At 44.0% G+C, this 12,477-nt stretch overlaps 1 protein-coding gene across 2 annotated transcripts in view; it reads right to left on the minus strand.

Annotated features, from left to right (window-relative positions):
- LOC106578496 (retinal-specific phospholipid-transporting ATPase ABCA4-like) overlaps window positions 1-12,477 on the minus strand; it is a 70,740-nt gene that overhangs the window by 56,747 nt on the left and 1,516 nt on the right. For both annotated transcript variants that reach the window (XM_045702108.1, XM_045702107.1), the window contains exons 2-9: window positions 10,515-10,626; window positions 9,566-9,659; window positions 9,183-9,324; window positions 8,664-8,803; window positions 7,214-7,341; window positions 6,277-6,474; window positions 2,381-2,470; window positions 231-483 (exon numbers count right to left, since the gene is read on the minus strand). In XM_045702108.1, the coding sequence (XP_045558064.1) occupies window positions 231-483; window positions 2,381-2,470; window positions 6,277-6,474; window positions 7,214-7,341; window positions 8,664-8,803; window positions 9,183-9,324; window positions 9,566-9,659; window positions 10,515-10,580 (1,111 nt within the window). In that variant the 5' untranslated portion in view covers window positions 10,581-10,626. The remainder of the gene's footprint in view (window positions 1-230; window positions 484-2,380; window positions 2,471-6,276; window positions 6,475-7,213; window positions 7,342-8,663; window positions 8,804-9,182; window positions 9,325-9,565; window positions 9,660-10,514; window positions 10,627-12,477) is intronic.

Here is a 12,477-nt window from a genome sequence, read left to right on the forward strand (position 1 = left end):
AGAAAACGCAACGCCTTTCCTGCTCCCAATCAGCTGCTATATTTGGCGTAGTCGGCAGAGGAGCCACATACTAAAAATAGCTACTGTATTAGAAACTGAATGCTGACACACTGGTAGTGTGACTGTAGGTGTACTGTCCCTGTCTCTATCTGTCTCTTCACTAAAATGAAATGAGTGACTTATTACTTATTAGTGACTTATTAGTGACTTATTACTGTATTAGTACTCACTGGCGGTGTGGTCGTAGGTGTACTGTCCCTGTCCTCCCCGGGTGCTATCGTTGATCCCCATGAAGGCCTTGTAGTTGTTGTCCTCATACCAGTTGAAGGAGGCCACCCGAGTGAAGGCCCCCTCCATGTAGCCACACACCAGGCTGGACACAGCCCCCATCAGCTGGCTGAAAGATGGGGGAGAGCCCCCCTGGGACTGGAGCAGGGGGGACATCACCTCCACCAGCGCTTTGGAGCTGTTCCTCTCTGACAACTGGGGGGTGAGGTAGGGGAGGGAGTTGTTATTTAGAAACCGTATGAAAATGATGACTCTGAATCATGTATGACAGGGCTATATAATGTGACCAAATAGAAGGATATGTACAGCCATATTAGGTTCTTTAGGTTATCTGTCAACAAAGTTTTCCCTCTAAATGAATCGCAACAAACTAAAGAGATTCCAAAGGGAGGAGGGGTGGGTTGTAGGGGGGGAGAAGGGATTGTCCAGTGTAGGTCCCTGAGGGCCCATTAGAACCAGGGGAGGTGTTAAGTGTTTAAATAGAGTGTGTACTACAGTGCTCCTGATAACCACTCTTAACAAAGCCACAGTAATGGGACAGCACCACAGTGCTTACATAGAAACCACAGTAATGGGACAGCACCAAAGTGCTTACATAGAAACCACAGTAATGGGACAGCACCACAGTGCTTACATAGAAACCACAGTAATGGGACAGCACCACAGTGCTTACATAGAAACCACAGTAACGGGACAGCACCACAGTGCTTACATAGAAACCACAGTAATGGGACAGCACCACAGTGCTTACATAGAAACCACAGTAACGGGACAGCACCACAGTGTTAACATAGAAACCACAGTAATGGGACAGCACCACAGTGCTTACATAGAAACCACAGTAATGGGACAGCACCACAGTGCTTACATAGAAATCACAGCAATTGGACAGCACCACAGTGCTTACATAGAAACCACAGCAATGGGACAGCACCACAGTGCTTACATAGAAACCACAGTAACGGGACAGCACCACAGTGTTAACATAGAAACCACAGTAACGGGACAGCACCACAGTGTTAACATAGAAACCACAGCAATGGGACAGCACCACAGTGCTTACATAGAAACCACAGCAATTGGACAGCACCACAGTGTTTACATAGAGACAACAGCAATGATACAGCACAGCAATGTTTACATAAAAACCACAAAGAAAATGTCAGAGAAGATTGATTGATTGAATTCCACTCCTTTGAAGATATTTTTTGTGGTTTCTTCTACATTGGAAGACACATACTGTAACTAACACCACTTCTAGACTGAAAAGAAATAGAGAAAAGGAGTGTTTCTGTTCTAGTCAACAGAGTCGTGGGATTTCTGAGGCAGAGTTTCCACTCAGCTGGCTGGCCTATCTACAGTACAGCTACAGTGTTCGGTTTATGGAACCAGACAAAAATGGAACTTGGAAAATGACCGACTGGCGTCACGTCTTTTGTCACCGGGGCGGCAGACAAGAATCCAGACGGCCCCACCAACAGGATGTCACCTCTGCAGAATGTCTTCTTGCGCCCTCCCCCCGCCTCCCTCTCCCTGCAATCACCACTTCCCCTGGGGTCATCCACCTGACCCGTCAACCTTTGACATTTGTCTGAGGCCCTCACCTGTGCTATAACCCTCACTTACAGCTGTCCAGACAGACTGCCTGTTGATTTATCTGTGTCTGCATCCCAAATGGCACCCCAATCCGTAAAAAGCTTTGTGATTCACGTCTGTAAATGATAAGTGCTCTACAAATGTATTTATTATTATTATTGCTTTTGACTATTGCCCATAGGACTCTGGTCAAAAGTAGGGGTTAGGGTGTCACTTGGGACACAGCCTGTGAATGGGGCTCCATGTTGAGACTAAAGGGTTATTAGGGCTGGATTTAGCCTTCCTCATACGCACTCATGATATCCCTGCTGTCTGTGTTTGCGTAATGACCCGAGCAGGGAGGAAGCAGTGATTTCCTGAGGGATAGAAATATAGTGGTGGGTGAATTTTGGGATGGATGATGGTTCTAACGGTAGTAGGGTTGACCTCTGGTAGTTTTAGAGGCGGCGGAGAGAATTGTGTGTGTGTGCGCACGTGTGTGTGTGTGTGTGCCTACCTCTCGCAGCTTTTCGGAGGTGGCAGAGAGTACTCTGGCCCAGAAGAGTAGGTCGACACCGTTGGAGTGGTTATCCAACACCCGGGGAAGCTGGAAGGAGGAACAGAGCTGTCAAAATGACTGTCACGTCCTTACCAAAAGTGGCAATGCGTCATTCAGGGCAGGTAAAGGCCTCAGGTGGATGATGCCTGTTTGAGCCCTACCTGTTTAGCAAAAAAAATACAATATTATTTTATAATGTTTTGGGTGCCTGTTTCGCATGTTATTTTTCCATTAATACGAGTCACATATCAGTTTGCAAACAATGTTAAATAAATAAATCATTGAGTTAATAAAGCAGGATACAAACATGGTCTCTTTTTTGCTTTCTTGAGGAAGGCAGCTCCAAAATGCAGGTGTTTCAGCCTAGCTCAGTGCTTTCTGTGGTAGGGGGGCAGCCAGCGGAAAATACAGAGCGTATGGAGTTGGCAGTGTTCTCTAGTTGCACCGTGATTGGCTCAGTGTTCTGTCACTCATGGGGACACCGCAAAATCTACGCGTAGAGCTGGAAAATTCAAGCCCCTTGGGTGCTGCCATAGACTTACATTAGAAGTGCCCATCCAAGAAGGCTCAAGGTCATTGGCCACAGATAAAATGACGTCAAATCACGTTATATCTACCGTAGCTTTGATTGCAATGGATCATGTCAACATCATACTTTCAAAATCTTAGCTACTGTAGCAAGCTAGACAAGCAGTCATGATTATGCATCAAGTCAGCAATCTACTGACAAATCCGTTTTAATCCTTGTCATATGAAGAGAAATTATAGATACAATTTATCAGCCATTGGACAAAAACACTACACAAAAAGTTGGAAATCGCAAATTCAACAATGAGTGCTAAGGCGCCACTGCAGCCCTGGGTTCGATCTCAGGCTGTCACAGCCGGCTGTGACCGGGAGACCCATGAGGCGGCGCACAATTAGCCCAGCGTCGTCCGGGTTAGGAGAGGGTTTGGCTGGCCGGGATGTTCTTGTCTCATCGTGCTCTAGCAACTCCTTGTGGTGGGCCGGGCGCCAGCAAGTTGTCTTCTGTCGTCAGTTCGACAGTGTTTCCTCCGACACATTGGTGCGTCTGGCTTCCGGGTTAAGCGAGCAGTGTGTCAAGAACCAGTGCGGCTTGGCTCTCGACCTTCGTCGAGTCCGTAGGGGAGTTGCAGCGATGAGACAAGATTGTAACTACCAATTGGATATCACGAAAAATGGCCAGAAAAGTTTGAACACATTGTCCATGCTGTCAACGCAGCATGACTTCTGCCTCGATAAAAACAACTGGAAAGTCGGAACTGGGGAATCTCAGACTTCAGTGAGTTCAAGACAACTAGAAGCTTGGATAAAACTAGAAAATACGAAAAATTATTTTGAACGGTCATCCAACTCGGAATTCCAAGTCAGGATTTCAGGCCTCTTTCTAGAAGCCACAAGAAGGACCCCACACCACCTTCCTGATCAAGTGAGCACAGCACAATGTATTCTATGCTGCTGCATAAATAATGTAATATGCCAGGGAGATATACTATACTGTAGCTAAGAAAGTAATACTAAGTGTATGATGTGCAGTAAGCTGTTAGTAGCCCATGTGCCTCACCCTAATAATTTGGTCCCTGTCCTCCCTCATAACGTAGCCTACTGTTCTGACTTGGTCAATCAATCAAATGTATTTATAAAACCCTTTTACATCAGCCGATGTCACAAAGTGCTGTACAGAAATCCAGCCTAAAACCCCAAACATCAAGCAATGCAGATGTAGAAGTACGGTGGTGCACACGTAGCCTATAACCTGTTTTAGAGAAATCTAATCATTGAATATTGTATGCTCATTAATGTCTTAAAACGGCAGTAAATGAGGCTGAATGAGCTGTTTCGCTGCCAGACAAGGCTCCGCTGAAAGCCAGGTGTAACAGTGGTAAGGTGTTGGGACTGCTGTTGGGTCTCTGCTGTTGGGACTTTATGTTGGCCCTAACAGTTTGTGGGCACTGTTTGTCACCGTTATAGTGCAAATCATGTATTGTTTCGTGTTGTGTTCTGTAGTGGCTTTGCTGGCATGCATAAAAAAAAAGTAAAATGGCCGCTGCTTACCAAGCAGTATATTTGAGACAACACTGTTTGGTGGTTGTGTGTTTGTTGGGATGATAGCAGAATCATAGGCATCAAAATAAAGTTAATATAGAAAACAACAGATTCACTGTAATGAATGTGATGAAAAATGTATAGATAAACTACCATACACTTTAACATTTCACAGTCATAATTTTGTCTCAAGTGGGTTGGGGTGTAAGCTACCTCATCATTTAGATGGTAAGTAATGTCATGTCATTCATGTGCTTGTTCTGTCATGATTTTTATTTTTTCTATATATATAATAACTCATTCACTTTCCCACATAGGAACAGAGAATGCACTAAATCTGCTGAACAGTGCATTGTTGTCATCTTCTGTATCCGGAACTACAGTGTCTCCAGTAACTGTTTCTTCCAGGGACTATTTCAGCTGGGGAAACTTCTAACTAGCTCACAACACAATGGGCTAGAGGTCAGGAAATCGTGCACGGCAGCAACGCACAACTCCCAAATAAGACGTCCTTCCTCTCTGACATTCCTCACTATCTCGTGAGATCTAATGGGCTTGTTTCAAAGAAGCGACACATATACACACACACACAGCCCTATTGGGGCCAACAGTGTGTGTGGACGTGACCATGGGACCATAAACACAGGTGATTATAGAAAAGCTCCCTTAGGTTTAGTCTGGAAGGGAGGCATGGTATCTATAATCTCATTATTGAAAGAGGTCAAGTCCCAAAACCTGATATACTCTGCTGAAACTGGTAGTTGAGCAGTCTGTGGCCATTCAACTCACTGTATGTTGCCTCAATCTATCTCAACCATGTAGCCAATGCAGAGGGGAAGTAGATGACAGGTACAGTATATATTAGGTGAAGTACTGTAACCATAGATGTACAGATACTTTAATGTTACTGCAGTTCCACTATGAATTATACTTCAGTTTCATTACACAGTAGAGGAATGTGGTTTTCCTGTTTCATTTTGCCAGTTGTGATTTGTCACCTTCAGAAATTCAATGGTCTGTATCTAGGCAGTTCAACGTTAGAGGAAATGTGTACTGATGACTTACAACATACACATTGTTTTAAGCCATGCAATTCCATCATGACTCACGCCAACTCCTCCCAACTGGTGCCAACTCTCCTCAACTCACCCTAACTGGTGCCAACTCCTCAACTCACCCTAACTGGTGCCAACTCTCCTCAACTCACCCTAACTGGTGCCACTCTCTCCAACTTATGTCCATCAGCTCATGCTGTGGGTGTTGGCAGAGGGTTGGAACAGCCAATAGTAGTCCCAGTGACACACGCCAGCCAATCTTTGTTGGTAAGTAAATAAACAAGATGGCAGCGTCCCAAATGTGACAGATATTCCGTGCCACAGACCACAAGGATCCATTCAAAAGAGAGACATTTACGCAAATACTACTGTATGATAATACAGATTGAGGTCTTCGTGTGGATATACGATGAAGACATACATAGACTGCGTTTAAACAGGCAGCCCAATTCTGATCTTTTTTCTCACTAATTGGTCTTTTGAACAATCAGATTATCTCTGAAAAAGATCTGATGTGACTGGTCAAAATACCAATTAGTGGAAAAAATATCAGAATTAGGCTGCCTGTGTAAACGCAGCCATAGTGCGTTTTTCCATATTTGGACAATATGGAAATTGTTCATTCAAAATCCAAGACAGAGTCCAGGACCTTGGTTTGCAAGGCTACAGTATGTGATGCATAGCAGACAGGTCAGACAAGAGGCAGAACGGGACACATTGAGATTGACAGACCTGACGGAAGAGTTTAAAGAAGTCCACATTGGCGTAGAGCCTGTCCTCTATGATCTGTAGTCTCTGTGGTGTGAGGGCACAAATGCTGCTGTGAACCCTGTACAGCCCCCTGCGGCTGGGGAAGATGATGAACTGCTCCAGCAGGGTCTGACTGCAGGCGATGTCCTTCAGGTGGAGGTCAGGGACACCAAACACAAACTGAGGGGCAGAGGTCAAGGGTCAGAGTATGAAGTCACAGAGGGAGGGAGTTTGTAACATTGAGCAAAACTCCTCGGTGAAGAGAAGGCCTCTTTTTCAGGAAGTAGTATGCCTATATACATGCACGCATGTGGACACACACACACACACACACACACACACACACACACACACACACACACACACACACACACACACACACACACACACACACACACACACACACACACACACACACAGCCTTTAGCCAGTCCCCTTTAATTTTAGGTTCTGTATTCCTTTCTTTGTGTATGTGTTTTCTGTGTGAACAAAGACCTAGTGATGATTCACCCCCCACTGCATAGCCCTTTGATCCAGGGCTGGTGTTGTCGCTCACTGGGGGAAGAAAGAGCTCCCTTTGGGGGAAGAGAAGGTATGCAGGAGCCACAGGCCACCAGACAAAGCACACAGCACAACCCAGTGTAATGACATCAGTATCCCAATAGCCCTCTTGACCACAGCTTTCAAATGGAGATCCTGTCCTGAGCTTTCATAGAAAAACACTGTCTTTCTCAGGGTTGCGATTCAGCCAGCACTGTTGGCTAATTCAGCCAGTGTGGCTAGCCCCCAGGAAAATGTGCTGGCTGGATAAATCCTTAGCTAATAATCAGATAGAATACTCAGGGTGATGGAGTGTTACAGCTGTCTAAGTGGGGACAGAACACACACACACAGTAGGTCCACTAAGGCGTAGTCTGACCTGCTCAGGCCTGATCTTGGCATTGACCAGCTCATTGACCACAAACTCTGGCAGAGGAACATCCCTTAGGAGAAAGGACGTCAGGGTCTCATCATCCTTCAGAATGTCCTCTACCTTCAGCCCTCGACCTGGAGAGAGAGAGAGAGATAAAGAGAGAGAGAGAGAGAAAGAGAGAACGAGAGAGAAAGAGAGAGAGAGCGAGAGAAAGAGAGAGAAAGAGAGTGAGAAAAAGAGAAAGAGTGAGAGCGAGAGAGAAAGTGAGAGCGAGAGAGAGAAAGAAAGAGAGAGAGCGAGAGAGAGAGAGAGAGAGAGAGAGAGAGAAAGGAATGGGAAGAGGAAAAGGAAAAGGAAGAGGGAAGAATAGTTAAAACCTCAGATAAGAGAAGGAAGTACCCCCGAGATGATAATCAACAGGAAGATAGTGATATGGAACTTGACAGGTCCTCAGTGAAAATGGAAGTGGTATTTCTTTACATTGAAGACTGCCAGATTATCCTTTGAAACTTTGAGGAGACACGGAGACCAATGGAATAAGAGGCTGTAAGAGTGATATATCCAGACATGGTCTCAAAAGTATAGGAAGACAAAAGTGTCCATCTCACTGTGGAATGAAGAGATAAGACTGTTGAACTCTTAGAAAAAAAGGGTTCCAAAAGGATTCTTTGGCTGTTCCCATAGGAGAACCCTTTCTGGTTCCAGGTAGAACCCGTTTGGGTTCCATGTAGAACCCTGTGTAGAAAGAGTTCTACATGGAACCCAAAAGTGTTCTATTTGCAACCAAAAAGGGTTATTCAAAGGGTTCTCCTATGGGGACAGCCAAAATACCCTTTAAGGTTCTAGATAGCACCTTTTTTTCTAGATAGCACCATCATAAGAGGCTATTATCCCAGCGGAGTAGCATTTGTAGTTGTCAGATCAGATTGAGAATGTATAAGCGATCATTAGTATGGGAATGTTAGCATTGGCTTCCAGATATAACCATGTTTATGTGTTCTGTTGGGAAGGGAAACACTTGAATTGCTTTCTGACAAAATAAACAGTGCTGCTGCTTAGGATCCTAGTTCCCACTACGGGGAAATGCCTTTCTATAAGCCTAGCTAAGTGATGTAACCCACCTCCAGTCTACACATGTTGCATAGCAGGAGGAGAGGAATGGGAGAGATGGGATGTGTTGGGTTCATTTGTTTGGTTTGGTGAAGATGGGAAACAATTGCCCCTGATTGCTTTTGGACCAGATGGTTGTAGAAAACATGATCAATGACTCGCATAGTACAAAGAAAATACACATTATTTGGTGAGGACCGCACATTGCTGTGTGAGTGTTTTTATTTCCAGTTTAGGAAAATAGTTGTCTAGTATTGAAATAACAACCAAATGTATTTGAACCCAGGCCTGTCCTGGATCTGTACTTATGAACCATAGCTTTTAAGTTGATGGGAGTTCCTCTGACCTGAGATCTGTTCTGGGCTGGTCCGCAGGGTGTCCATGAAGGTGCTCATGGTGAACAGTTCCCTCCAGAGCCGACCCAGCTGCAGGAACTCTGGGTCACTCAGAAGAAGCTCCTGGGTGTCCAAGTAGAACCGAGCCAGTCTGCATGAGGAGCAGAGCAGAGGATGGGTCACACACGCACACACACATAAACATCAACACAGACAAACAGATAGGTACACACATTCATTCAAGCAATCCATTCACACAGACATAAGAACCCTGAACCTCGTAGGCGTGAGTGCAGAGCCTTGCCAAGTGCCGATGAAATGTCTTCAGTGAGAACATACTGTATTATAACATGTAACACCCTCCTTTCATCTGCCATCAAATGGTACATAAGTATGTAGTACTGCTGCTCAACCCTCTCCTATCTGGCTGGCCTATCATCACAAACAGCCCTAGACAATGACCATAGGTGTTGGCTTGACAGCACCAACAGATCTGGGACCAGCTATCACAGCCCTGCTCCTCTGCTCACATGGAATCGTTGTAGTTGGAGACGAGTCCGGGGCCCTCTCCCCTGGTGGCGTACTGGAAGCATGGGTTGTTGGCGTTGCAGAAGATTCCCTGGATCCATGGAAGGATGCCAGTCGAGGGCATGGCCTTGTTGGGAAAGTGACCTGTACAACAGTGGACAGGACAGGCAGCACTGCTCTGATCATCACGTATAGACTGGTATAACTCTAGTCACAAAATGGATTATTTTGCTCCACACTTTAAAAGATTTGTAAACATATTGAAAATATGTTGTTCATCAGAGCTGAGCATTTGCTGGTTTGTAGGGTTGTAATTGCTTGTGCATAGACTGCTTATAATGTTGATAACGCCAGTGTTTACATTGTCAGAAGAACATGTTCTTACACTCGTGTTGACGGTATAAAGGGTTAGCTGTCCTCAGCCACACTAGTCCAATGAACAGAACCACTGGCCACATAATCTCCATGAAGAACCGCATCTGGGGGGAAAACAACGAACAATATACTCTTCACATTGGAAGGCAGCTGTTCATTTTGAATTACGCGGAAAAAATATCTATCTGTATTAGAGTGGCAGAAGTGAGCGTTGGGTGAGAGTTGATTTGTATTCGTACATTTGTTTTGAGGGTATGCATAAATGAAGGAGTTTGGCTTTAGTTTGTTAACGAAGCACAAAGAGATCTGAATGTCCACAACACAAAGTTGACTCCTGTCGTTTGGCTTGTGTGTGTGTGTGTGTGTGTGTGTGTGTGTGTGTGTGTGTGTGTGTGTGTGTGTGTGTGTGTGTGTGTGTGTGTGTGTGTGTGTGTGTGTGTGTGTGTGTGTGTGTGTTTGTTGAAATTGGGCCAAGCTTCATTAGTTTAGTTACAGTATGCAGTTGGCACGATGTGAGACGTGACCATGGGGGACTGAGCTAAACACAGCGATCTAAACACGGCAGGCCGGGCAGCTAAGCTAAGCAGGGCTCCAGACTTGTGCAACAACCTCCTGTCACCCAGCAGCCCTCAGAGGCATCATCCTCATGTGATTGTCCTCTCACGACCTTTAGGCTACTAACACAATGACAGGTCTGAGACGCTATCCAGAACCAGTCAATAACAGGGTGGATCTATTTTCTATTTAGATAATGTGGCATTCTCAATACGTAGATTTTAAATCCTACATTTCTGTTCTGTTTTAGCACGGTGGCCCTAAGGGGAAAAGTAGCTTTTAGAATTCAGTGACACACAAAACAAGTGCTTGCAAATAATTTCACAGAAGGTGATGGAAATGTCTTCAAAATGAAAGATGTGTTAGATTGAGAAAGACAATCATCAGAAGTGTGTTTGTTTAACCTTCTGTCTCTTGCGAAGGGTCCAGTTCTTCCACAGCAGCAATCGGACTTGACTGCCCGTACCCATGATCCTCCTCTTCACCCCTCGTAGGGGTCACCACCAGGGCACAGACCTGGAAACAACCATCACACAGCCATCATACAACCACCAAACGACCATCACACAACCACCTCACAATCATACCTCATCCACCTCCCAACCATACTTTATCCACCTCCCAACCACCTCACAATGCTGACATAATTAACACATTTCCAAATCCTTAAACAATCTGTTTCTCACTGAATATCATACAGATAGAACAGTTCCAGTTTCATATGATTCTAGGACCACAGAACAGGAAGTAATCCTTCCATGCGCTGAGAAGCATGCTGGGCTACTCCTAGTTCCAGAGTGTTTTGATACTGATTGAAGTAGACAAGTGTATCACATGGGGAGCGAGGGTGGGAAGGGCAAAGCGCTTTTCTAGGTCATGCCAATCAGTATATAACAATAGGGAGGGAAGGACAACTCTCATTGGCTGAGCTGTTTATGTCATGTGATGACATAATAACACACATAATGGCCACTACTCCCAGTGGACTGACTGCTTGCAGAATGGATTACTGTAATAATATAACAATTCAGTCTTTTGAAAATCTGATTGATTAATGGTGCTGTTCTGTCAACCTCTAGTTGCCAGATATCGCAAATAAATAAATTGTACATAGTCTGATCTAGTAAACATCCTGCTGGTTAGGCTGAATGAAAATGATACCGCTACAGTGTCAGAGTACTGCTACTATTGTAAGCACAGTGCCTAACTCAATTAGTGTGAGTATGTGCTGCCACAGGTGCAGTAATCAAAGCTGCTTTTTAGAGTCAATAACCTCACTATGATGTATGGCACATGTACAGATTGATTGACAACTCCATCTATAAGGCCTCAGGGGAACCCAGAAAAGCACAGGAAGACTGCAATTAAAGGATGCATTCTGTCACTTAAAACTATAGTTACTGGTAGTACTACTAGTAGTTACATTTACTGGTAGTACTAGTAGTTACATTTACTGGTAGCACTACTAGTAGTTACATTTGCTGGTATTACTACTAGTAGTTACATTTACTGGTAGCACTACAAGTAGTTACATTTACTGGAAGCACTACTAGTAGTTACATTTACTGGTAGCACTACTAGTAGTTACATTTACTGGTAGTACCAGTAGTTACATTTACTGGTAGTACTACTAGTAGTTACATTTACTGGTAGTACTACTAGTAGTTACATTTACGGTAGTACTAGTAGTTACATTTACTGGTAGTACTACTAGTAGTTACATTTACTGGTAGTACTACTAGTAGTTACATTTACTGGTAGTACTAGTAGTTACATTTACTGGTAGTACTACTAGTAGTTACATTTACTGGTAGTACTAGTAGTTACATTTACTGGTAGTACTAGTAGTTACATTTACTGGTAGCACTACTAGTAGTTACATTTACTGGTAGTACTACTAGTAGTTACATTTACTGGTAGTACTAGTAGTTACATTTACTGGTAGTACTACTAGTAGTTACATTTACTGGTAGTACTAGTAGTTACATTTACTGGTAGTACTAGTAGTTACATTTACTGGTAGCACTACTAGTAGTTACATTTACTGGTAGCACTACTAGTAGTTACATTTACTGGTAGCACTACTAGTAGTTACATTTACTGGTAGTACTACTAGCAGTTACATTTACTGGTAGTAGTACTAGTAGTTACATTTACTGGTAGTACTACTAGTAGTTACATTTACTGGTGTAGTACTAGTAGTTACATTTACTGGTAGTACTAGTAGTTACATTTACTGGTAGTACTAGTAGTTACATTTACTGGTAGTACTAGTAGCTACATTTACTGGTAGTACTAGTAGTTACATTTACTGGTAGCACTACTAGTAGTTACATTTACTGGTAGCACTACTAGTAGTTACATTTA

This window comes from Salmo salar, chromosome ssa19, assembly GCF_905237065.1.
Source record: "Salmo salar chromosome ssa19, Ssal_v3.1, whole genome shotgun sequence".
In the NCBI taxonomy this organism is placed as follows: Eukaryota; Metazoa; Chordata; class Actinopteri; order Salmoniformes; family Salmonidae; genus Salmo; species Salmo salar.